This window comes from Pseudopodoces humilis, chromosome 5 (assembly GCF_049639895.1).
Source record: "Pseudopodoces humilis isolate 2021_Gansu_Grassland_sample_001 chromosome 5, ASM4963989v1, whole genome shotgun sequence".
NCBI classification, from domain to species: Eukaryota; Metazoa; Chordata; class Aves; order Passeriformes; family Paridae; genus Pseudopodoces; species Pseudopodoces humilis.
The window spans coordinates 45,081,364-45,108,690 of NC_142204.1; the positions used below are offsets into that span (position 1 = coordinate 45,081,364).

General features: G+C 39.0%; 1 protein-coding gene across 2 annotated transcripts in view; it reads right to left on the reverse strand.

The window, feature by feature from the left end:
- Positions 1 to 27,327, reverse strand: part of PDZRN4 (PDZ domain containing ring finger 4) — a 227,827-nt gene that overhangs the window by 34,479 nt on the left and 166,021 nt on the right. For both annotated transcript variants that reach the window (XM_005519282.3, XM_088055204.1), the window contains 2 exons: positions 5,436 to 5,689; positions 3,768 to 3,870 (listed from right to left, as the gene is read on the reverse strand). In XM_005519282.3, the coding sequence (XP_005519339.2) occupies positions 3,768 to 3,870; positions 5,436 to 5,689 (357 nt within the window). The remainder of the gene's footprint in view (positions 1 to 3,767; positions 3,871 to 5,435; positions 5,690 to 27,327) is intronic.

The window sequence follows — 27,327 nt, forward strand, 5'->3', positions numbered from 1 at the left end:
TCATCCTCCCAACCATTTGTTTAAAGCATGGTACTATATGGAGCCTAATGAACCTCCCTGGGAGTTCATCCTTCCAAGACAATTGGCTCATACTTGAATTCATTGCATTGTGACAATCTGATCACAGCCCACTGGGCTTTTCTAGCTTACAGCTGAAGGAGAAAACTCTTAGAAGTGTCTAATCCTACCACTTCAAGTAGCAGTAGTAGTAGCAGTAGCACTCCCCAGTGCTGGTTATTGTATATGATCCTCCTCTTGGTCTCTTATGGTGTAGCTCAGGTATTTAAACACTAGCACATATTTGTAAGCAAGAACCAAAGTGATCAGAGTTTTTCAGGACATTCCCTTTCTTGGGAAACACTTTTGTTCCCAGCAACCCATTTGATAGTCATCTTATTTCCTTACTTCCTAATTTGGCTGCATATTTTGCATTTCCATCTCAGAACAGATGCATTTTTCATTTACAAACCATTTTTAGGAAATAATGAGGTGTTGTTCTAGTTCTTTTTCTGCTCACTATCTTGCTTCAATTCCTTTCTGAAATCTCCAGGTTTAGTTTTTAATCCATTTAAAAATTTTTGTGTTTGCCATGGAGACCTGTGAGCTACTTATCTCCATCTTTTTGTACAATGGGAAAGCCAAACTTCATTTTGGAAATGGAACCATGCTCTTGACACCAGACTTTTTTTGCTTTTTGATTTGTGTGTTTATCTAAAGTTCAACCAGAAAGTTGTTAGAAATTAAAAAACAATGATAAAATCAAGGAACTCTCATAAAATCCTCCTTCTAAGCACAGCACAGTGATAACAATAAACCTCTTTTCCCTAAACACAGGAGAAATCAATCAGTGTGAGACAGAGAGCACACTGTGGTTCTTCCATCCAGCCTGCAGACAGAGGGGTGGCATGAGCAGGGCCTCTGCACCCCTTCTCCCTGCTGCTTTTACCCTTAGATGGTGGATAAGATGCATTAAAAATCTAGAAACAAAGTGACACCCTTTTGAGACAATATTAATATAGGAAGTAAAATAAAAGCTGGTCTTTAATTGGTGGCCTCCAGAGGAAACTGAGGAAAAATGCTCACATCATATAGGGTGAAAACATAGTTTTATAAGCTTGGTAAATTAGCATATTGCCAAGATGAATTAATTCCCTGACTTGGTTCAACCTCTTCTGGAGCCCCCTTCTTCTAGTTGTTTATAGGAAGGTCTTGGGACTGTAGCTTGTCCTTGGTTCCCAGAAGAAGCAAGATTAGGATAGGGTCTTTGGAATTTGTTTTGTCTTTCTGTCTATCAGGATAGGAAAAATGCTGGAGTTAGTTAGGGACTATATGTCTATACAATAATAGTCTACAGAGCCACAAATATATGAAGAACATATAAATGCAAAAATTCTTTTGGCATCAGATGGACAGTGATAATTTTTTTTCATATTTTGTCAGTTTTTCTCTTCCCAAATACTTGAGCATTTTTTTCCTTCCTTTCTCTTCTGCTGCCAGAACAGAGGAACTTGTGGAGCTATGCTGGAAATTAGATCAGGCAGCAACACCTCTAAAATTCTATTTTAAAATAAAAATTGGATTAGTTCCCAGATCTGTTTCACAGTAAGTCCCTCTGCAGAGGAATTGAGTGGCCACAGCAGAGTATGCCTAAGACAATACTGCTGTAGGGACAGTGACAGTGTTGGAGCATAGCTTCTACTCCACTCCCTGTCCTGCTGAGAAGTCTGCTGAGAGCTGAGAAGTCCCTTTTGACACTGTGGCTCTTTTCTGGGATGGAGATATAACTCTGAGGACAATGCTCTCAGTTTTTCCAGTTCACTGGTTATTGCAAGGGAGCTTAATAATGTCTCACAAGGATCTGAAACAGCAGATAATACAACCAGTGAGTAACCTAAACCATAATATTACCATATGGGCTTAAACTTTGGGAATGTCTTTCATATTTAGAACTCTGCTAATTAAAGGCTGTGAGATGTTCGTGTTCCTCCTATAAACTTACATATTTCATAGAAAACATTCTTCTCAGAGGCGTCTAGACAGTTTCTTTCCCATTTAAATTTCACATGAAACACTTCATTTCAGTCATAGTGAATATGCCTTGGGCAACTGAATCACAGCTGACAGCAAATTAATGACTATGATGGTGTGATTAGCAGAGAATACAGGCAACTGAGGACCTGCTCAAAATTTTACTGTTGTCACAATATTTATGCCAGCCATTTTTAGGGATAAATAATGGCCACAAAGAGGACTTGATTGCACCAGGTAGACTCTTTAAAAATTGTCACTGATATTCTTATTAAGTGATGAAAATTATTTTACCATTATTTTAGCATGTAAAAAAAAAACCAAAAAAACTCTTTCTGGATGCTTACATTACTAATTAATTTAATTATTTCCAGAAAAAATAGTTTCTATTACATTTCAGGAACAAGTATCATGAACAAACACACCTGACAGAGAAATTTAATATTATATTACACAGGGGGAGTCAAAATAGAACTTAAAGTTTAGACTCTTATGCTGTGAGATACCACACCAAAATCCAACTGGGAAGAAATAATCATTTCATTTACCCCTAGCAATGATTTTTTGAGGAGTTCAAATAAAAGTTTGCTTGCTCTGATGAGATTCACTAAGTAGATGTTATTTGATTTTTCAGATTCCCCTGTCTGCTAGAGGAGCAATGGGCTGAACTTGCAGTTGAGTGTCTTAGATGCTAAAGACACAATAAAAGGGAACTCACTGCATATTTGCCAAAGCCTTTGCCTTTCATTTAATTTCCAAATGCCATATCCAGTTACATGAAACCTTTAAAAAGGTTCCTTAAGGTAAACAGGAGGATAGGATGTTTTTAATCTTGTGTTAAAGATTTTTAATTATTTATAATCATTCTTATATAAAATACAGTAACTTGAACTTATGAAAAGACTCAGCACTGTTTAATTATAAAAAGAACCATCTGCTTCTTATGCCTGTCCCTATAAATATTTTGTTACTAGATGACAGTGGAAAACATGAAAAGCTAATGACTGACTGACAAGTAGACTATTTAGATATTGAAATTAAAATCTAATGAAGAGCAGCATCACTAATCACATGTTATCATTTTGGGAAGTTTCACATAATGATTTTCAAGTGACTCAGAGACACATCCACCCTTGTCACCAGACAGTGCAATACATTAGCAGTAAAGAGAGATTTGTGGTACAGAGCACAGTCTCTTATCTTTGCAATACTTACAATGTCAAATATCAAAGAGCACATAATAAAAACCATATTCATTTTCCAATTTGAAGCGTGGTCTTACAAACACTCAAGCACATACCCAAATATCTAGAAGACTGATTTCTAAGACATGAAATACAAGGACAATTCATTCTTAAAATTTGAGGCAGGAGGGAGAAAGCAAGCAAGCTTCCAGTAACCTTTTGTAATTGTGGAAAAGCCTGATTTAAAGTGTTAAATCTACTAAAGAGAAACATTTGAGTTGCAGTCTCCAGTGCACAAAGACAGAACATGCTTAAAAAGCCTCCTAGACTTGTATGTAGTTACCCACTGCATAATTCTGCTTTCAAATTTGACATCTTTAGCCAAACCCCAGTAAATCGCGTGACATCACACATGTATAACACAAAATGGCCTTTTGTAATGATTTTTAAGAAGTATTCCCACTCTTCAATCTCTCAGAGGAGCCTGCTATCAGGTATGTAAATGCCATATCTGTAATAACAGAAAGAGAGGGTGGAGTGTGCCCATGATCTTACCTCATACTCAAAGTCCTCTGCTCTATCTGCATCAGCAGGCAGGCTGGAAAGATACTCATTACCTTCATAAAATTCATGCTCCACCGGGTGAAGAGAATGGCAGCTATGTGGAACAAAGCAGTACAATACAGTAGATGAGACAATATGTTCTTTTAAAATTAAAAGGTGATAAGCCCACCTCATCCCCCCCACCACTGTCACCTCTCCTTCCCCCACCCCATTCTGCTGGCAACCCAGCCTCATTTCAAGATTTTCTCATCTCAGGAGTGCTACTCTGAATGGCCTGACAGCCTGAAAGGAACATTACCAAGAAGCAGCACATACTGTTTTCTTTGCAAAAGCTCGTGCTCTGGCTGATTTCATTTTTCTAGGATCATCTTTAGGCAGATTTACACAGGGTGATTTCTTAGAAGGGTCTAGTTTGGGCCAAACTACTTCACTGTGACATTTTTTGATTCCTTACACTCATTAAGTTACCTAACTCCAGATTCAGGCACTGTGTCATGGCTGGGGGCAACTCACCTGGTCATAGTCTTGAACAATCTACAGGCCATAACAGGCTCACAAACTGTTCAAGAATTGCATAAAATAACTTGCATTATCCTCCTGTGCTAAAGTGGTAACAACACAGTGAAGTGCACTTGAGCAGCTGCACAGTTACAAATGTCAGTAAACTGTACTATTAAATGGCTTTGGAACACAAAGGATTAGGTCTTTACAACATCTTTAGACCCAAGGCTGGATCCCAGCCATGCAGTATCCTGTGTGGATCTATCTTAGCAGAGGCTGAAAACTCTTCCCCATCCTGAGGGCATAGGGACTTCAATCACTTAATCACAGTTTAGAAATACCACTAAAAATTCAGAAATACATATATCCTTTTCCTTGCTGTGCAGCACTCAACAGTAAGCCAAATACATCTAACCTAGAACTTCCAAAAATGGACCCACATCAAAGTCAAAAGTGGCATGTCCTGCATTAATTCAATCTTGCAGAGACACCCAACATGCAAGCAAATCAGCGAAAAAGCTCTAGGGCTATTATAGTTTTGCAGGCTACAGAGGATCTGTAGGGCCACCTGTGGTCAACCATTACATGGTGTTATTTATGAGCTGGAGTCAAAAGAGCAAGAACCCTACACCCTACTTATGTATAAGCACCACCTGCTGGTGTTTGCATCCAATTCAGTTCCAAAGAGATAATTTAATTCATATATTTTTGCCATATAACAGCTGAAATAGTACTTTTTGATCTGTATATTTTTGGTATTGTTTTGCTTTTGGTAAGGGGGCCTTTATATTAAATCACTTGATTTTTTTTTTTTTTGGTATAAAATTTGGAAGAAAACAAGACAAGCTCTTTCCAGGTCTGAAGAAGCCTTCTTGGTTTGGAACACAGAAGTGTTTTTCTTCTCAACTAGGGCTTAGCTTTGGATGAATAGACAATTAAACACAAAGTAAGCATGGCTGAGATTCCTTCCTGTAGCCCTGATCTACAAGCAGAGTTTAGGAAAGCTGTCACTGAAGCCTGAATGTGATAGTGGTTATCAACAACATGTTTTATTTATTTCTTTTAAATGTTCCCGAGACTTTTCTGGGGGAAGGCTAGAAGACCATCACTGCAACGCCTCAATCCCACAGGTAAACAGCAGAAAAAGATAAACCATACCTATCTGAAAGTAGAAAAGGGCAGATATCAGGAACTGGTGGTGTGGAGGGCCTTAGCTTGGCCAGAGCCATAATATGCTCAAAAGTGATGTCAGTCTGAGTGCTGGCATCCATAAAGCGAACATCCTGAGAGCTGCTGTGAGCTTTGGTAGCTGGGGCTCGTCGTAAAACCTGAACTACAATGGGCTCCTTGGCATTGCGGAAAGCTTCCACCGCTTCTTCATGAGTGGCCTTGGAGAGGTCCTTCCCATTGACCTAGAGAAAAACAAGAATACAGCAAAGGTGAGAGAAAAGGCAGCATAAAAACATGGGGGTAAAATATAAGGGGATGAATTATTTGTGCAGTAGATCAAGCCACTTAATGACATTGATGAGCATATTTTAGTATCCATGCAGGAACGAATATACAGCTGGGAGAAGAAATAAGTTCTTTAATCTTTGCTAGAAATTAGAAATGGTTTAAACTCTTACATAACTGTCCCACCCAATGGAATCCAAACACAGCAAAGAAATGACAATATTTAGAAAGTAATTTAAAATTATTTATCTTATCCTGTTTTATTAAACATTATAAAATACAGCTAAAATAGGAGGGGTGCCTTTACATTTAAATTTAAGCATTTTCTGTGGCATGCAATTGTTTTAAAGGATTTCTGGCACAGTTATTAATGCAGATGTCAATAAACATGTATCTGATGTCTTAAAAGAAACAAGGCAAATTTTCAATGTTTTGTCACTTATCTCCTATGGCTATTACACAACCATTAAGACTAAAGATAGGAAGATTTGACTAGCACAGTCAGCTGCTGCTCTTTCAAGGAAAGGGAACTAACTCAAGAAATAATTTGCTACGAACAGACAAATAATCAACCAGAGAAAATTACATTGCAAATGTAGCATAGCTTGGCAAAACTAAAAGACTGTGCCAAGGTTTCCCTCTGCTACAGGCAAAGCAGCAAATTCTTCCTGGTCTAGATGAGGCCTTAGGGTATTAAAAATGTAACCGCAAAGTTTGATTATGCTAAATTTATACGAATTCAGGTGTTTGGGGCAAGATTTGCAAGCATCAGCCCACTACAAAATGTGAAGGCTGATTGGCCAATGTCAGTCAGTAGCTAAGCCCTTGAACACAGGGCTGTGCAACATCCTTCCACAGAAAAAACCATTCTGCTGTTTCCAGAGCCCTGGGACCACTGCTGACTGCTACACAGGACCTTACTGCTGTGAGCTACTGTGGAAATGAGATGAACCTGTGCTGGGGTAGAAAGGTTTTCTAGTAAGAAATGTGACTATCTGATGGTACCAAAACCATTAAATTAATTGATTAAAATTAATATTCTTGGGAAAACTTCTACACTGCCGGCGAATCAGAAATAGGATTCTGCTGCAAGGTCCTGCTCAAATTATCTTCTTTGTATAGACAATGACTCATAAAACTTCATAAAACTTAATGAACTAAATCTAAACCCTCCCCAGAAATGGGACTGACAGCATAAATTACTTTTCCCCAATGTTAGCAAATATTGGTTGAAATGAAAATTTCTTTGCCACATCACTCCTTCATTCAAGAAATTCTTGGAAATTTCTTGTCAAAAAGGACAAAGGCAAACAGGAACAAAGGAGCAAACTCAAAAGAACCTCAGTAACTCAGCAGCCTTCAGTAATATTTTGAAGCAACCTGTGCAACCATAGTCCCATCATATTTATGTGCATAGGATACTGCTGACCATTAATTTATATTGATATATAAATTGATATTGATATATACATTATTTATATATACATATATATACACACATTAATATAATGTATATATCAACTCAGTACGTTTCCAGAGTATGTGCACAAGTGAAAGGTAGCATCATCTTTCCTGACTTCCAAAGAATCGCCATTTTCCCACCCATGTCATTCACAAGGACATGCAAAATAACTGCACTGTGATGTAGCCACCAATGGAAATACCAGATGATCTTTCTAGCTAGGCTATATACAGCAATGCTGTATGCAGTGACGAGAAGGCTGCAAATTTTGAACATATTTCTATACATATAAAAGCTCAAAACTCATTATGCTGAATGCCTGGACACCTGAAAGTACCATACTGCAGCCTAGACTGTGACCAGGTAATTCAAAAGGCAGCTAGGTTGGTCATCTAAGCTCAATGCATATCTGTGGTCTGTCTGATAACTGAAGCCAAAAATATTAAGATTTAATGTAATAATTTTACCATTAAAACTAGCATCTATAAAATTATAACCTAATTTCAATCTAATTTACATGGAAAAATATCAGTTGTATCTAAGAGGAAGAGCCAGAGCAGTCAAAGAACAAACTAAGTTATAAGAAAAAGAAATTTCCCCAAGGAGAGAGTTTCTGCAAACCCTCTCTGATAACACAAGCCACACTGCCGGAGTGTTCAAATTCAGCCCCATCTGATGGAGGCAATTAAGCCTGGGTCTTCTATCCATGCTTCAGTTCCAGTCTCTGCTTCATTCTTGTTTCTAACTCAGATCTATCAAAGACACAATTTTTCAGTTTTTGTTTTTGTAACAAGAGTGTCCTATAGGCTATCTGAGGGACTCTCATTCCTAAGGCCCTAAGAATAGAAGAATTATTTTCCTGACTCCCCAGTTCCTTTTGATACTTTTAAATCTTAAGATAAAAGTATATGGTGTTTCTCCTAAAGGTAAATGCTTGGGAATAAATACCATATAGCAATGTATCAATTTTTTTCCTCTATTCAAGCATAAAACACACAATCCTGTGCTATATCCCTGCTGAACTACCTGGATTTTGTTACAAGATAACCATTTTATCACATCAACAAATCTAAAAGATGTTTGGATAACATACAAAACCCTTTTATTTTTTTTAAAACCAGAAGCTCTGTCTATTCGTATCAGTCAATACTTATCACTTATTCTGAGGAAGTAGACATAAATTCACAATAATGCCATTTACATGCAAATTTTATTTCTAAAGAATAATAATATTTTAAAATCACATGAATGTGAAAAATCACAAAAGATACACATTTTCATTTATCCTTGGAACCTATGGCTGACCTCTATTTTCATTTAAATGTATATTTAACTTGATGACTTTAAATACGTTCTCTCCTTTATTTGGTTTCTTATGAAACACAAGTACATTGGACCCAATACTTGTTTAAATTGTCACTTGAAGTTCATCAACACACTTTGTCGATCTACATAAAGGTCACCTAATTTACAAATGTCTCCTTTCTTAAAAGAAAATCTATAGCTGAATTACTCTATGCTGACAGCTGTCCTGCCCACTTGGGGCTGAGAAGAGAATTTTTAAAAAAACCTAAAGCCAGTACAAGAGATGGGGTTGGAAGCACTCATCATGCAGCTTCTTTAAGGATTTCCTTCCTCCTGCATTATACCCCAACTTAACACTCACATATAGTTACCCTGGGAGTCAAAGACAGCTGAGCACTAACTTACAGCAAGCCATTTACAGGTTCTTAGTGAATGATTAAATAAATTCCTTGCCTTTGAAAGGTTACTTTCAGTGGAATCCAGGGTACTATTTTAAGTGGATAGAGAAATCAGTCACTTTTAACAGTCAGCACAAAGACAAGAGAATACATTTGTTGTAGCAGATGGGCTAATTAATCCACAAGTAAATTGTGAATGTTAAGTAAAGAATATATCTTTTCTCATGTAAACCATCATCCTGCCCTCTTTGATTAAGCTTTTTTCTTAATGAACACTCTCTCCCCCTGTCCCCAGCTATTGGACACACTTCAAAGTCTGGGCCACTTGTCAACATCTCCCCCAGAGTGACTAGAGGCCACTGCCTGGATCCTTGCCATCCCCTTTGGATTCTTGCTCTAAACCCAGCCACATGCAGAACTTTATCAGCATCAGAAAATAAACAAGGAAATGGGCTTTGTCTTTCATGCAAACATCAACTGACAGTGGCCAGCTGCCACTTCTAATGCCAGCACCAGTGCACACAGCCTTATTCCCACACACACAGAGGTGGGCAGCAGAGGAGTAAGGACAGGACTAAATAACAAAACAGTGACTACAAATTTGTCAACATTTAAAATATATGGACAAATGGTTACATTTTCTTCATGTTATGTGTGTGTGAAAAGAAAAGGTGAAGAAGTCTTTAACGAAGACTGCTTCCAGGATTTAACTGCCTGAAAATTTAAACTGCCTTGTCTGCCTTCTAACACTTTTCTGCTCTTGACCATTTAATGCTGGGCAGAATTTTTGAAACAAGAGAGCCAGAAATATTGATGTTTCCTGTAGTCTTTACTTTTTCCATATAAAGAGAAAAAGGAAAATAGCTGAAAAAAAAAGAAAAGAAAAAAGTATGTATAGTCATGTGAATGTAATCATCACAAAAGATGTTGCTTTAGCAAGTCTTGAGAAAAGCTCCCATCCTAAGCAAATTCTGGCATATGCAAGTTTAAGATTAGCTCTGCTGAAGTAAAATCTTTTAAGGTACTTCATTTATTTAGTAAAGGCCATGGGAAGAATAACTGAAGTGTTCTGCAAGAGCAGAGATGTCTAGACACACAGCTCTCCTAGCTAAATGACAGAGATGCTGTCTGACATGATGATGGGGTTCACACAAGGCTCACTGTCCTAGGAGATTTCAACACCCATGCAGAAGATGCTCCTGACCTGACAGGTGTTAAATCTGCTCTCATCACAGCAGTCTCTTCACCTTCAATCTCTCACCCTAAATACACCCAGGCTACCATTCCCTGGGTGCATCCTTGGACAGCAGACTGGCACAAAGATCAAACACTGTCCTCAAGTTTGTCCACAGTCCTTCTTTAGGACAGGAATTTGAGCCCTTCCTAAACGCAGGCAACAGGGAAAAAAGGACAAAAACATATCTGCTTCCTCCCAGACTTACAGCTTTTGGCATACAAAAAACTCCAGAAAACCTGCTGCTGAGAGCCAAGAGCTGTGAGGCTTCCTGGGCAGGACAGGCTGCATGTGAGCTCCCAGTGACACACATGCTGGAGAGGACACTGTGAGTCTTCTCCTAACACAAATGTGATAGCTCTTCTACAGAAAGGGCATTTGACACACTGACATTTTAGGTTACAGTTTAGTACTAAGTCACATTTCTTCAGCAGGTTAATCTGAAAGATAGCAAATTCAGCCATTATCCAATACCACTATCTAGGTCAGAGTTCATGCAAGTTCAGTAAAGGGACAACTTTTATTATGCTGCTTAATGACATTTTTTCTTCCTTGGCCAGATGAGTTAAGCAACTCTTGTTCCAATTTGATCCTTTGCCGCCCTGACTGTGAAATCTTGTCATCCTTCCTAAAAGCTACACAAGCTGCTGAATGTGCAGGCTCTGGCTGCTTCCCTCAAGCTGAACTACAGGCTTATAACAAGAATTACATTTCTATTACCTGTAGAGCTGAGGTTTGTGCTGTTTGATAGCTGGTTTGTGCAGCTGGTTCAACAATACTGGGTAGACTCAGGTAATACCCAGTACTCCAGCTTTCTGTGCATCTCCATGTGTAACCAGCACATAACTTCTATTTCCCAGTGATTAGCAGAAATCTACCATGGCTGGAAAGCATATGGATAAGCCTTTTTCTGAGCAAGACAAAATAAATGTTACAAAAACTAGGAAAACAAAAAAATATACCTATTTCCACTCTGTAAAATTTCCTCTCAGAGGGAGACAACCCAGTGACTTCTTGGCAATTTTGATCACTTAAACAGCAGTTGTCAGAAAAAAAACACCCTCCTTTCAGCTGATGTCAAGATGATGCTTCATTTTGTCAGAGTTGCTCACCGAGATCAGTGCATCTGTGGGCAGGTCTGAGGTTCTGAGAGAACTTCTCTCTATGAAGGACATGACATATTTTGGAAAGACTCCAGCAAAGAACTAGACACTGCCTGGAAGTATTGCCTAACAAGCCGTCCTAGGAAATTCAGAATATGTTTTAAACTGGAATAGAAAAAATGTCCCAGGCAAATGTACAAACAGTTCTCATCACATCTGCACTTAATACAGCAAACTAGTGAGCAAGGTAACTAATACCTTGTGCTTGTGAAACTTTGGTTCTGCAACAAATAGAAACTCAGTATCTTTTTTCTTCATGATTTTCCCTTCTCTACCCAGCCACCTCTAAATAAAACAAAACCACTGCTAGAAGCATCTTCCAAAATTCTGTGCTCAGAATCATGCTCCATGTTTTAAAAAAACATTCAAGTCTGTTGTAAGCAAAGCCATCACTGAAGATTCCCCCCAACTTGGGAGAAAGTTTGGGGTTTTGAATCCCAAATGTATTGACTGCCTAATTGCTTTTATGGTGTTGAGTATAGGAAATGGATTGTGTTTTAGATGTGTGCCTGCTTCTAGCTGGCTGGGCGAGGCACAGTGATCATTCACTACAAATGCCTGTGAGCATTTCAGTATCTTTAACATTGGGACATTTCCATCCCTAAAGATTGTGTGGTTCTGGGCCCTCACCTTGGGACATCTCTTAAAAACCACTTGGATGCTACAATTCACATCTCCAGGATAACTATCCCTGCTCCAACAAGTTTTAAATCATTACTCAGCAGCTTTAATTTGTAGGCAAAATGCAAAATTTCTGCACTTCATAACATGAGGCTTGGCAGTCGGTGTAACTGGAGAACATTTCCTCTAAACCATCACTGTGTTTTAGAGCAATGCACATCTCGCAAAGAGTCTTTCAAGTTCTTTAATGCTGATGGCCAACAACATCAGAACAGCTCAGAAAGTCCAGCTCAAAAAGTACAGCAAGAGCTCAGAAAAGATTCACTTCCGTTTTGAAAGAGAGAACATACTATTATCTGCAATTCTCTTGGTTTGTGTTATCTTTATTTGTCTTGTGAGTGAAATGAAATCACCAAATTAAATTCAAGAATTAATGCATCAGTTTCAGAGTGAGCTGCCTGGAGACAACTGCTGGTAGACACGTATTTGTGATCAGCTGCTGCTGTCTTTTTCCAACTCCCTCAATCTGCCCAGCAGACCTGTGACTAGTTGCAATCACCATCATTCTTGCATGATTGTCTAGCTTGTATTTCCAGCCTCATTCCTCCTTCCCTTGCTTTGCTGCATCTGTTCTCTCTCTTAGGCTGTCGGCCCTTCTCACTCTGCCTTTTTTTTTTCAGTGCAGGCCCTTCTTTACTCCTTAGGACCCTCACGCCTGCTGATTCCAGAACCTTCCATCTTTCCTTTCCTGAACACTTCTCTACAAAGGCCTCCCACTGCCCTCTCACTGAACCTGTCCCCTCCCAGCAGGCTGGGAAGGCTGGCACTCGCCATCCTCCCAGAGTGACAGCTGGAGAGCTGAACACTCATGAGGTCTGCCTTCACCAGCACCGCCTGGTACCAACATGAATGCTCAACTAACCCAGATGGTAATGTAGCAAGGCTGGGGTATATTTACTATGCAAATTGCTTTTAATATTGACAAACAGTTTTTCTGATGATATTAAGATTCTGCCTGAGGGCAATAAAGACTAAACTAGCTGTGGCATGCATAAAATACGTTGTGTTACTTCTTGATTCAATTAGAACATCATTTATTACATTAATCATTGCAAACTTTCTCTATTTGAGGATAGGGCATTAAATAAATCTCTCAAGAGATCCACCACATGCAGCAATCCTTTGATGATGGGGAAAAATACAATCAAAGGCCAGTGTGTGCACTCAGAAAGAACACTTTTTATCTCTAAGCCTTTACATGGAATGTTACAGTCTCCTGTGAACTTCATGGTGTCTCTGCTCCACCACAAGCTCACTCTCCAATTTCTCTTACAGGGTATGTACTTTCCTCAGAGAAGAGGCTCTTCAAAAGGTAATTGCCATTAAAGTTTTAGGTCATCAAATTAATGACATTCTTTAATCATCTGCAGTTCCCAAAGAATAATGAAAGAGGCTGAATGGCAGATTTTAGGACCCTAAATAATGTGTAGTCATTTTTCCTTTTAGGGAATCATACTCTATATTTCACTAACAGAAAAGTTTCTCTTTCACTTGTTAAAAAAAAACAAACAACCACCCTTCCATGAACTCAGTCACTGCTGGCATTGCCACATGAATGTTACACTTATCACTGTCATAACAATTCATCCACATGCAGACGACTGAAGCTCCTGGTCTCCTCTGAACTGAGTAGTTTAAAAAGATAGATGGCTGCCTTCTGGCTAATTGTGGGAGTTCTTTCATTACTATAAAAAGACTTATTATATCTCAAGTGACTTTATAAGCAGTGAATAATGAGACTTAAAGTCTTTGGAAAAGAGTCCACTGATCAAATGCTGGGATAACTTATGGGCACAGTGACCTTTTCCTCAGTAAGATACTTCAAACTGCTGCTGTTGGCCCATTATTAAAATTCTCCATTTAAGGCATGCAGTTAAGCCCAAGGCAGACTTTATTTTTTTCAATTTTTAAATTCAATTTAAGGTAGCACAGCAAGTCCTATATCTCTCCCAGCATGGAGGAGTAACTCCTGGCCGCTCCAGCTGTGCAGGAGCAGGACAGATGGCTGCAGCAGGGCAGGCAGCTGGCTGGGTCTCACCGCCCTGCTTCTGACAGCACTGCTGGCACCAGGAGCCTGCACCCCATGTGCCACAGCACTCCTCACCCCAGCAAGGGAGCTCCCTTCTGCCAGCATGTCCACCAGCACCAGGACCCTGGGCTGGCTCCTACGATGCTGCAGAGAGGAGCAGTGACAGCCCATTGCCCCCCAGTCGATCTGGTAAGCTGAGTTTGGCCCTGGGCAGGAGTGTGCCAGCACTGCACACTGCAAAACTGCAGAGACATTAAACCCAGCATCAGAGCACTGAGCCAGGTCTTTGGCTGATACCCTGGTGAGTTCCTGGGTCTGCCACACATCCAGCACAAGCCGATGTCCTGCTGGGGTGCCGTACACACAAAGTGCTAAGGTTAGAGTGATCCCTAAACACACCTGCACTTGCTTTTTTAATGAGTGTACAACAGACTGGCTCTGCTTTAATATTAAATTCTTACTGTGCATTTGTTTCAATTTTGTCTTGAAGAAATAGAAAAGGTTCCCCCTCTTTGGAAGCAGAACTTGGAGAGTTGCTTTCATTATTTTTCCATTTTTCTCTTATGCTGTCTTGAAACTAATTTGACACTGTTGTTCTCCATTGATTTTCATGGCTTTACTCCAGCACAGGAATATTGGCAATTCTTTTGGCATAACAGTACTTTCAAAAATTCATTCCAGAGTTTTACAGGACTAAATATTTAAAAAACACTTTTGACAAGCTCACATGTATTTAGATTTTCTCAGTCGTATGGGCTGACAAAACAACAGATACATTAACTTCATCCTGCCTCTGGAACATGGCAACTTCCTAGATCTTTTTTTCCAAGAAGAAGAAAATTAATGCAGAGGAACCACTCATTTGATAAAACAATGCAAGAAATGGGGCCTTACCTGCTATTCAAAAGTTCATCAGACGCTTTTGTACCAGAAAGTTCCCTGTAGCTTTTAGGAAGGCTTAGCAACAATTTTTATTGAGCATCAAGAATGCAGCTGTAAACTTCTAGCTATACACAATGAACACAAAAGAAACTACGTATAGACACATAGAAAAGAAATCTGATGAAACATAATTGTGACTTTCTTCCCTTTTGTTTCTCTCTCTCCTGCTTTTATTCCTCTTTTAAAGACTATTTATTCATGTAGGATTACTTCAGTTTTTTACTGAGTGATGGCTTGCTGTGCTGACACAGAAATAAGTTACTTCTTTCTAAAGTTTATTTGTTGATAATAATCCTTTAATTCACATCCTTTATAATTTTTCTGCTAAAAAAGAATGCAGCAAATAAACTTTAGGTTATTAAGGCTCAAATGGCTGAAAAATACATCAGTGAACTTATGCAGTGCTGGTAGCCAAGGCTGTGCTGTTGACTGGCCACTGAATACGTTGCACCACTGCCTTGCAATACCACAAATATCACTGAAATACAAACATATTTTGAAGAATCTCTTGTGTTAACTCTTCATGAAAAAAAACTGGCCTTTGGATACATGTGGGCAGTTCTTGCTGCTTTCAGTTGCCTTGCACTGACATCAGATGGTGCAGTTTAGCATACAGAGCACAAAAGACCTTTAATTATCAGGAACAGAGTAATTCTTTCTGCTCAGAAAAACAGAATTTTACTGTAATATGAAATGATATTACCTGACAGGCTTTTGATAATCTTAAAAGCAACATGAACAACTTACTTAAAACACTGAAAAGAATATTGCAATCTACTATACTGATGTATTTGGGAAAAAAAATGCATAGGCAAGGCAAGTATTTTTGGTTGTAGAGTATCAAGCACCACAGAGCCCCAAAGCAAATAGGGCCTTGTAGATATTGCTGTTGTAAAAATAATTATTACACATCTATGCTGAGAATTTAGACAATGAATTATAATGGGACATAAATTAAAATAGACATGCTTTAAAATAAAGTTTATGGCCTACACAATGAAAATACTTTAATCATGGCACATGGGGGGATATCAAGACAAGGGCAATGTCATCTTTGTTTTGTCTTAGGAAGAAAAAGCCCTTTTAAAAATGAGGGTTTTTTTTTTGCAATTTATATGACATTTCATAACATAAAAAGATGGATGCCACTGAAAGAAGAAATAAGGCCCCTTAATTTTTAGATTATTTATCAGAAAAGAAGTGTTAGGTGCACATGAATTCCTGATGGCAATATACAGATTAAATACAGAGGATTATTTTATAAAGGGAGACGTAAATTCCATATGTGCTTATAATAAAATTATTAAGAGTAGACTATCTAGAAATGCTTTTAATAAGTTATAAAAATAGCATAGTGTTTGTAAAAACAAAGTTCCTGGGCAAACAAAGACATTTCACCAAAATCAACAACACTGAAATGCTCTTCAGCTGAATTTCTTAATTAAACCTCACAGATTTTAAGATGTCATATTTGTCATCTTGCCATGACCCCTGCATTGAAGAGTTTGTTTACACTAACTTTGGCCAGTTTCTTCAGCAGGAGGCAAGAAACTGTGATAAAATATAAAATATCTGCACTGTGCACAAGTATAGCCTGGGAGAGGAGCGGCTGGCAAGCAGCGCAGCTGAAGCGGATCTGGGCGTGCTGGCTGACAGCAGGCTCAGTGTGAGTCAGCATCGTGCCAAGAGGGCAAACCCCATCCTGGGGTGCATCAAACACAGCTTCACCAGCCTGTCAAGGGACATGATTATCCTGCTGCATTCAGAGCTGGTGCAGCCTCACCCGGGGTACCTGCATGCAGTTCAGGGCACCAGCATTTGGAAAGGATGTGGAGGTACTTGCATGTGTTGCAGGATGGCAGCAAAGCTAGTGAAAGTGCTGGAAGAAATGTTCTATGAGAAGCAGTCTAGTAGTCTGTGTTTGTCTAGTTTGGAGAAAAGGAGGATGGGCACCAACCTCCTTGGTCTCTACAGCTCCTGAGAAAGAGAAGAGGGCGGTGTTGATCTCCTTCTATGCAGTCACAGGACACACTGCAATAGTGCAAAGCTGCACCACAGGAGGTCCCGGTACTGAGATTTTGGTCGCACAGGGGAACAAGCTTCCTAAAGAGGTGTCACATACCCCATGCCTGTCCACGTTTAGGAGGCATTTGAGCAATGCCCTTAACAACATGCTTAAATTTTTGGTCAGCCCTGAAGCTGTCAGGCAGTTGGATTAGATGATCATAGTAGGTCGCTTCCAACTGTAAATATTTTATTCTATTCTAGTCTATTCTCACAGAAACAAAAATATGATGTTGCGACATCATACTGCAACATCAGCTTGTAAAATTTTTGTTTGTTCTTTAAATAGGAGGCAGGCAGGGAGCAACAGCATAAGCTTGCAACTGGATCAATAAATTGTAGTGAAGTGCAAATTTCAACCAAGTCTTGTGTGTTCTAACAGCTCAGGTGTACGGGATTCAAAGGCTTCCTCTTGGCTTATTTGCTGAAAAGGTTATGTTTTAGAATGGCTCAGTTGAAGAAAAGTGTATTTTTCCCCTTGAATTTAAAGCCAAGGGGGCTCCTATTTCAAACTCCACATCATGTAGGACTTGAGAGTAGCTTTCTTGTTACTGCTGATAGATAGATTCTTTAAGAAAGCCATGTTCCTTTAAACTTTCATGGTAAACTGGCTTTACAAGCTAGTAAAGTAAAATGTCATAGAATAAAATTATTGGTGAAAAGAACCGCATCTGAAAAGCAGAGACTTCCAATAAATTGGGAAATGTCTGAAGCCAGCTCAAAATGGCAGGGCAAAATTTAAAGAAACCTTCCCCACCCAAGGAGAGGCAGACAGGCATAAATCATTCCTAGCAATCAATTCTGCTATTTGAATTCATGCTGACACTTGTTGGGCTAGGTTGCTGATGTGGAACCATGGCAGAAAGGCCAGGCCACCGGGGAAATTTGGCCAGCCTCCACATCTGAGAGTGAACCACCCGACTGCAGGTCTCCAACCCTTCTATCGCTTTTCTTTGTTCCAAGCATAAACTGTTTTGTCCACTGTGTTTCTCTTTATCTGCCACAATAAAGAAAATTCTTTGATTACTATTCATATAAGAGATGGGAAATACTGGAATGGTCGGTTGCTTTTCAGGCAGACGGTTTAAGAATAAACCTGCCAAGTGCATATTCATGATTTTGTTTCTCGATGTGGGTACTTTGCAGTTAATTATTGATATTGTTAGACAATAATGAAAACATCTGAGAAAAGGGACTGCAGGTTTCTAATTTGTGAAAATTCTGTGAAAATTCAATATTTACATACATTGCAGACAAATATGCTCTTAATGAAGATTCTCAGAGATTTTTGCAGAAAATAATTTGTATACTGACCTTGAGTGCCTGCATTAATATCAAATGGAAATATCATCATAATCTTGAGTTGTCAGTGTGTAAGGCTCACCAAAACGCAGTCAAGGTAGCCAGTGCTCACAGTGGACAACATTTTTCATTCAAAAATATACATTTTTTCTCCCTCCTATCCCTCAAAACCCTAGCCTTAGAAAAATCTAGAAACAGTGAGGTCAGGTACCCAGCTTCCCCCTACTGACGTTGCAATCAGTGGAAATAAGCTACAGGCCAGCCATCACATCCTGTACGTCACACAGCTCTACTGAGCAAGAGAGGAATTACTTGGATTGTGACACTGTGATCTCAGAGAGGGCAATGCCATCCCATCTGACATCCTCATGCATGATCAGCAGCCAAGGTGCATGAGCACCAAAAGTTATCAGCATCCTCATTTCACCCTGAATTGTTTGGGTAGGAGGAGGTACAGGGTTCCTCAGGGCCTGTCAGCAGGAGATGCACATGGTCCATGGGGCAAGCCAAGAGCCACTGTGCACAACAGGCTGGAAGAAAACTCAAAATGCGCTTTTAGAGCTGCCATCAAAGCCTTCAGTTAAGCAGACATGTCTCCCTATTAGGTCTATGCTTCTACTCCAGGCCCAGGACAGTCAGACAAGCTTCTTAGAAAGTTAAGTCAACTAATAGAACACAGTATTTTCCCTCTTCCTTAAAAAATGGGGACAGAATGGATAGGGAACAGTAGGAGCTGCAAATTGACACACTAGCCTAACATAAATTATCTGCCTAGAAACCAGAAAAGCTGAACTGAACCTAACTGTATGTATCTTTCACTCTGCAAGGCAGTCTTTCCATCAGGTTCCTGGACATTTTGGAATGCAAGAAATTACACACTGCTTTCTGAAGTTTTAATTTAAAGTAATAAAATATAATCTAACCACCTATCAAATAGGGCTGGGTTTAAGGAGTTAAGTATGCTGTTAGGTGAAGGTTACTCTTCTGAAGTGCTTACACCATCCCAGTCAAATGGGTACAACAGCTGTTTTAAAATCTCCCAGTAGCAGAACAAATGGGAGAAATAATGGGCCTAGTCTCATCCTCTTCCTTCTTCTTATTACACTCTAATTACTGTATTTCCATAAAACACGACTTATTATGGCATGTCTCTTTTTTCTCCACCTTCTTGCCTCACCATTTAGCCTTCTCCCCTCCTCCTCTCCTTTCCCCCCCAAGGTTCCCAGGTAAACCTCCCAGTCCAACTGAAACCATCTGTATTTTAAAAAGACATTAAGTATGTCACTAGGAACTGGCAGGTGAAGTTTGCTGATATTTTTGCAAATGTCACTAATAAAAGTATTAAATAAGATCACTGCAAAGACAAACTCTTTGGAGTTCCAGCAGTAACCTCTCCCCAACCTTTCACTTTCCTTTTTAGTGCTACATGTAGTTAAATATACCTCCAGAGTCAACTCCAGGTCCTCCTTATGACAACTTATCTAAGCGCTTCTGTTCCAGTTTAGCTAACATTTTCCTTTATAGTATCAAGTCAGATATTTTTGTTTATCTGAAGCCCAGATAAAGAGGACTACATACTCTTTGTCAAGATAAGGCATTTTCTCATCAAAAAGACTATCAGGTTAGCCTGGCTTTGCAACCATCCACCTCTGTTAGTCTGTGATTCCTTATGCTGCGCTTACCTTTGCCTTCCCTAAGTGTAATCATCCTTTTCTTCTAATTGTACTTTAACACCTTCACACCGTGTATTATGAACCTAAAGACTGGCCAATCCCATAATGATCCTAAGCATAGGGACAGCATTTAATTTTATTCTATGAACTCCTCCATGCTAAACTAGATTAACAAATCTTCCTGTTTGTCCTGGCTGCTGTTTCTCTCAACACTTGTGAGTCTCCTGCCTCACAGTTTTGCCAGTATAACTACTTCTGGAGGTTATCTGAAAAAACTGAATCACTGAAACACTGAGTCACTGAAAGATCTTGCTTTGAAAATCATATTTATTAAAATGTTAGGGTTATTTACCCTACAGACAATTGCTTTCTCTCTCCACATTACCCACGGTCCCCTCAAATCCCCTCTCTTCCCCTTCATACTTCAGGTGCCTTTCCCACCCACTCAAAACATGGACCTGTGCAAATCCTTCTGAGAGGTTTATAAACCTTTCTATTTGACACATATTGTAACTCCCCAAAAGGTAGAAAATCTTCAGAATGGACTGTGATAAAATGGCTACTTTCCTGGACACAAGGCACAGGCAATGTACAGTAGAGCCAGCCAGATCTTCAAGTTGATGAGGAGGACAGAAATGGCTCTTTAGTATTAATTACCTCACATTTGTGTGAATATTCTTTCAATTTACTAAATGGCATTAACTTTTGCTAAAAGGCAAAAAAAATCAGATATTAAAATAAAATCAGTAAAAGACAGGAAAAGAACAATTCAAAATGCTGAAAAATTATAAAGATTTACTACTATGGCATTTGTTAATCCAGGGAGAACATATCTATGAATAGATAGTAATATTCAAGGGTGTTGTAAACCTATTTCCCAGGATGAGGTCTGATTTATCGTCTTGGACAGAAATAAGTCTTCCCGTGTCTTATAAAAGCAGAGAAAAAGCTTTCACTCAGCATGGTTTCAAGTTACACGAGTAGAACACAGCGGAGACTCTACTGCCTCTTGATGCCTTCTGTAAGTTAGCTCAAAGATGGCTTTATTTTTTAGAGCAATATTTTACAGGCTGTTAATCCAGAAAGTGGATTATTGCCTTTGGGTATTTTGTGAAAAAATAAAATAGAAATCAGCTGAGGTATTTCATTTATTACAGCTGTTGCTGTGCATGGGCAATCATTTTTTTCCCATAATATATTAGGCTTCTCTGCACTAGAACTTCCTGAAGCAGCTTCACTAACATAGTTCACTCAAAGCCCCTTAGAGCCTTTCTTGTCAATTATCTGTGAATTTAGAAAGACTTACACAAAAGATCATAATGAGCTGGGTTTGAAAGGGACTGTAAAGGTGTAAGGTACTGAATACTGAAGCTTAGAACAGCTATGGTGGAGATATGTATTGTGCCAGGTCCTGCACTCAGACAATAAATGCTTTTTCATTTAAAAGTTATGTTAAAAAAAAGGTGGAAGCAGAGTTGTGAATTGTATGGGACAGACCTGGAAATGTCCAAGTTCTGCCTTTATCACTGGCATAGCCTTGTCATCTTTGCACAGTAACTTAACCTTACTTAACTGTATTTTAATACTTCACTGTATTTTGACTTTTCCCCTGCCTGCTGTTGTGCTGAAGATGGTTGACTTCTACTGTAACTTCAGTAATAAACTGTTGATTTAAAAAAATATAATTATTTTTCCATATTTGCAGACAACCATCCCCAAACATGATGCATGCTTGTTGCACCACACCTCAGAAGTGCTGTGTGGCTGATTGCATGTTTGCAAAGCACCTCTGAACCTCAAAAAACAGCACATTCACAAAGCAAATTGTAATAAGAACAGATGTTGGAATTTGATAACAGCTGCAGCAACAGCACAAAGCAAAACCAGACAAAAGGCATGTCTGATATCTGACCCTCATTCATATATCTCCAAATGTCACCAGTGTTTCAGACTGGTACCAAGAGGGGATCACAGCACAGTGTTAGGAGAAGTAGGACAGTTCTTGTGCCAGCATATCTGCATTTCCAATCGATTTGACAGCTGAAGGACTCCATTCAAGGTCTGCACATTAGTTGTCAGATACAGATGTAAATGGCTTGCAGGTACAGCTCCTGGAAGTGATGATGACTGCAAGGAACTACTGCCACTGTGAGCACTTTGCATGACTCCATCAAGCTCTGCCTCTGGCATATTCCTTCAGCAGCAGGCTGGCACCAAAACCAGATGTGCCCTCAGGTTTCTGACTCAGCCTCAGTAACACAGTGGATAGAGGCAGAGTTAACCACAAACCAGGGTCTCTGTGTACAGCTGGGTCAGGACACTGCCACACTGGTTTGCTTTTAACTTGTGACATGTAGCATATGCCTGTTTGTGCCTGGAGTCTGCTCTTGGTCACATGGCATGAGAGAGGCTTTTAAACCACCATTCACAGGATGTTTGACACTTTCAGAAATTCCTTTCTGTGTCAAAATAATGAAGTGGAGAAGCCCTCAGAATAAATAGGAAAAAATTAGAATATACGTACTTGTATACACTGATTAACCCCATGGAATGCACATGTAAAACAAGGCTTGTGAATGCAAAATCAATCTTAATTTAAAAAAAAAAAAAAAAGTTTTGTGAAAAAAAGTTAGAGGTGTATTTGATAGGAGGCGAGTATTGTTGCCTGAAGTAGAATGATATTTATAGACCAAAATGCACAAAACTGGAACGTTGTTTTTGTCAAGTACAAATTAAGCTAATGTACCATTAAGAGCTAGAGGCTCATATACATTAAAATCATGAGGTTAGGACTCAGACTGTGCTATGACAAACTAACTGTGCAGATAGGGATGATCCAGCATCCAGCTAGGATCTTGAAAAGTAATTTGCTTCTTCTCCTGTGGCATATTTAGGATGAGCCTTCTGAATACTAATATTACTCCAAACCAAGATGCTCTTTCATTTTTATGAAAAGAACTAACAATTGGTAAAAATAACAAAAAGACATGAAGCCTAACAAGAGGTGAGGCACTACTTCTGGAGACAGTACGTATCATTTTGTTACGATGCACAGCTCTTCTGTGGATTTTTGTAGGAGCTCTTTGCTTTCTCAATACCATTGGAAAACTCAGCCCTAACTTTTTTCATGAATCATGAAAGAAAACATAGCCCCAAGCCACCTCCTAGCTGCACAGCAGTCAGTTCAACAAAACAGGAGCGGGATGCAAACTGCCAGACAGCACAGAGAGATTCACAAACTTTTCAGGACAGCCAACAAGAGCCAATACCTCTAGAAACAAAGACAAGCTGCACACTGAAAAGCAAAGGCCTCCATCTCTCTAAGTCTCTGCTGCTGGTTTTTTTACCATGTGTGGCTGCTATGCTGTTTTCCACATTTGCTTCATCAAAACAATTATCATCTGCAGCCTTTTGAAATTATTTTCCAAAGATAAAACAATTATGTCAAGGACTACTAAAAGCTCTTCACTGTTCCATATCTGCACAAATTACCTTGTGTTTCAGATGATTTTATGTACATTTAATCACTACAGATTAATTAGATGGCATACAGCAACCAGCAAAACTGAAGAGCTAACCTCAGTTTAAGTACACATGCAGTTAACTTGTGGCTTTTTAGAACAATTTTAATTAAAAGTTCTAGAAAAAGCATCCAGCTGGAACTATTGGGAGCTTTGGGATGGGCTTAGCATAGCTAATAATTTTATATTTAATCAAAGCAGCCTTTGGCTGTAATAAAAATCTATTTTCCTCTGGTAATAAATACAGTAATTCTGTGAAACAGAATACTTAATTTACAAAATTTCATATGTGCAGAAGATCCATGCAGAAAAGAGATCATTGCAATCCCAACCTTCAGAAAGCAGGTTGTTTTTCTTTTAAATATGCAAGACTATTTTGAAATCAGCTTTAAATATTATGCCGTAACAGCAATTTCTGAAAAAGATGACCCAAAGTGCCTCGGATTCCTCCAGAAGAGGAAGAATAATCTAAAGTGACAGTAGTTTTGAATGAGGCTGACTTTTCCAGTGAACCATGGAGAGAATGCAAGAAATGTCCCACCGGCTCAGACCGACCAGCTCCATCTTTGTAGCTTGCTTCCAGCCATGGCAGTGGCAAAAGCTGTTCAGAGTGAGCACCTGAGGCCAGGCTGGCAATCTGTTCCCATGTACCCTCCCAGGCGCTCACAGGATTTTGCACATCATCCTTTAAAAATGTCAGTTGCACAGAGAACCTGAAAAACAGCCTTTCTCACTTTGTTTCTACATAGGACAGTGTAATAGCTGGCAGATTTCCAGCTCTAGCCAGCCTGGCCAAATGCTGGACTTGATCCATGCAATCAGATGAAAACAGCCCCATTAATACAATATAAACCTTCCAGCTCTGTGAGTCACAAAAACACTCATCCATCTACTTACACAGTGACAGCCAAGAGATGCTACAGCATCTTTTCTACTGGAGACTTCCTTTCATTTATATGACACAAATTCCCAGTTGTGCTGCTGTAACATGTTTTTCATGTGGTCCTGCACTGAATTATCTCAACTCCTTTATACTGGGTAGATGCAAATTTAAATAAAATAGCTACATTAATATAACATGATGCATCTTCTGCTCCTAAAATATCTAATGTTCTAAAATAAATAACAGCTTTGACTCTCTGCTTTCTTAGATGGGTCAGAATGCAAAGCATTTTTGCTGCATTGAAATAGTTCATTCATTTGTAGTTGTCAAAATACTTAAAATACTTTCTTACCTTTTTTTTCAGTTAACACAAGAGACTGACTAGAAAACTATTGGCCTGACGCACCCTCCTGATACAATTAAATTGGCAAACAGATTAGTTATTGATCTGGTAGCAAACGTGTATTGATGAATACCAACTAATTGGGAATTAGTGTTGAAATGAAAATGAATGTTTAATTTATAATATATGTGTAATATTGTGTGTATATGCACGCACTAATAACTTCTGGTCATTATGACTGAATTGCAGTGAATTTACAGATCCTTGCTTTACATAAACACATTCCAGTACAGCTGATCTGCATAGATTTTGGGAGAGATATTACAGAGAGACTAGCTGTAAGTGCCTTTCCTGTACTAAAACCTAATGCTGCAGCTCTTTTGTTGCCTTCTTTTCTACTTTCCGTGTGTATTACAAGTATATTCTCTCCCTTTCATATCTAAGAATCAAAACCTGCTCTTCCTGATAGTCATGCAAACGCAGTCTTCATCAGCATGTTACACAGATTTAAGATTGTTAAATTGGCAGCAGAAAGTTTCTTGAAAGCCTTTCCCAAGGACCTCACTTTCATGGCCTGTTCTTCTAGCAGGACACCAAAAAACTTAGGCGCTGCAGTCAAATAGTTTAAACACATCTCTTAACTCATTTCTACATGTCAGCAGTATGTTGTCTGATGTGTTTACATCTCAGATGCACTTTGTCTAAAGTACCTATTACAAAAGTATAGAATTTGAAAGATTTTTCAGTAAAAGTGTGAAACACATTTAAGTATAAATGCTCTTATTGCCTTCCAAGATTTACAGTTAGGCCTTTTTTCCATAGCAAATAGTCCTAGTCATAATCAGCTAGTTCATTAGTTTTGTTCTTGTCCGTGCAAAAATGTGTCTGGAACAGGATTCTTCAAATTAATTACAAAGGAGCTTACTCTCCATACTTCCTTTGTAACCAGCGTTTCCTAATAGCAAGTCTTTCTCAGTATCCAGCCACATCTTTCTTCATTCTTTTGGATCTCACTGTTGCTACCTGCGCTTTGGGACACTTTCCATTGCCCAACATATCATCATTATTTTTCAAGACATTGTCCAATTATATGGTAGTGGATATCTTTGGAATAAAGACATAAATACATATGTTTGTTCTCTGCACCAAGTACAGAGAAAAGCAGAAGTCAACAATTTGTATTTGGGCTCCATCCTGATGCCAGGCTTTCCTAGTATTTTCCATCCAGCCCTCTCTTTAGATGCCACCCCAAGGATATGTTACCCTTACTCAGGCAGTTTTTTCTACGAACAGTAAAGGCCAGAAACATCTTTGTAGAAAAGACAGATGTTGAAGAAGAATCAATCAAACAATAACCACAGAATCTGAGGTATAAAACCTTTCATTTCCACCAGTGAATATTCCAAAGCAAGACACTTATGCCAACGCGTAAAACCTTAGAGCTGATCAGAAGCTAAGGATGATATTTTAAAGTAGTCACAATTAGCTGTATTGATCAACAACTGTGCATTTAAGAAGAGCAATAAAGACAGATGTGGTGATATGTTCACCTACACATGATACCCATAGCATTTTGTATAGCACATCCTGAAATTATAGAAATTTTCATGTCTGTAACACTTACTATGAATGTCCTTGAGCTTTGCCTTCTGCTCCTTTACACAATTGTTTCCCTCTGCATATTTCATGGGAAGGAGACTGGAAAGAGGAGTGTTTAATAAATGGAACCATTAAAAAGATTGGATTGCTCTTGCTTTCATAGGCATTATTGCAGCAGAAACCATTCATCTATTCTGCTCTGAGTAAATTCTGTACCTAAGTCTTAGTAAAAACACAAGTACATCAAGACCATAAAAATGGTAATCTGACTGATGACCAAAACTAATCAAAATGCTGCTTTATAGGTCCTTTTGCTGATACATACCTTCAGGATCTGCTTTAAGAAGATACCAGAGCAACTGAACATTAGAAAATAAATCAAAACAAAACATGTATACACATACAAGTATGTCAGAATATGGAGTATGACTCATTTCTACTGGAAGAAAGTTGTGGATGCTAGCTTTGGAGCAGACTGCAGGCCCCATGGCCTCTCAGTCCTGCCTGAGAAGCTAGCCTGAGAAATTCATAGGAGGATTTCAAAACAATCCTCAGAAACAGAAAACAACTGCCAGGTGCTGTTTGTCTGTCTCTTGTTTTCCTTGCAGGAGAAAGTCAGGGGGTGGTGAACCCCACTGACCAATGATGGTGATGTGGTGATTTACTGACCAATAAGAGTTTCCTTTGTGTACTTTCCACGTATCGGTCTATAAAGAGACCTGGAGTAATAAACTAGAGGATATTCTCCTGTTCTGACTCCCTTGAAAGTCTGTGTCGTTCTTTCCCGCCGTTCCTAATTAGAATGACAGAAAGTAAGTTGTACTTGATCTCATCTCTGTTGTTTTCAACAAATGATCTAATAACAGAGCATTTTTCTGTTACAGTGACACACAACACACTGCTAGTCATGGTGTTATTGCTACTATAATCTAAAGACATCAGAGAAAAGTACATAGAATGTGATAATATATCTTGTAGAAGAAAAAGTCATGCAGC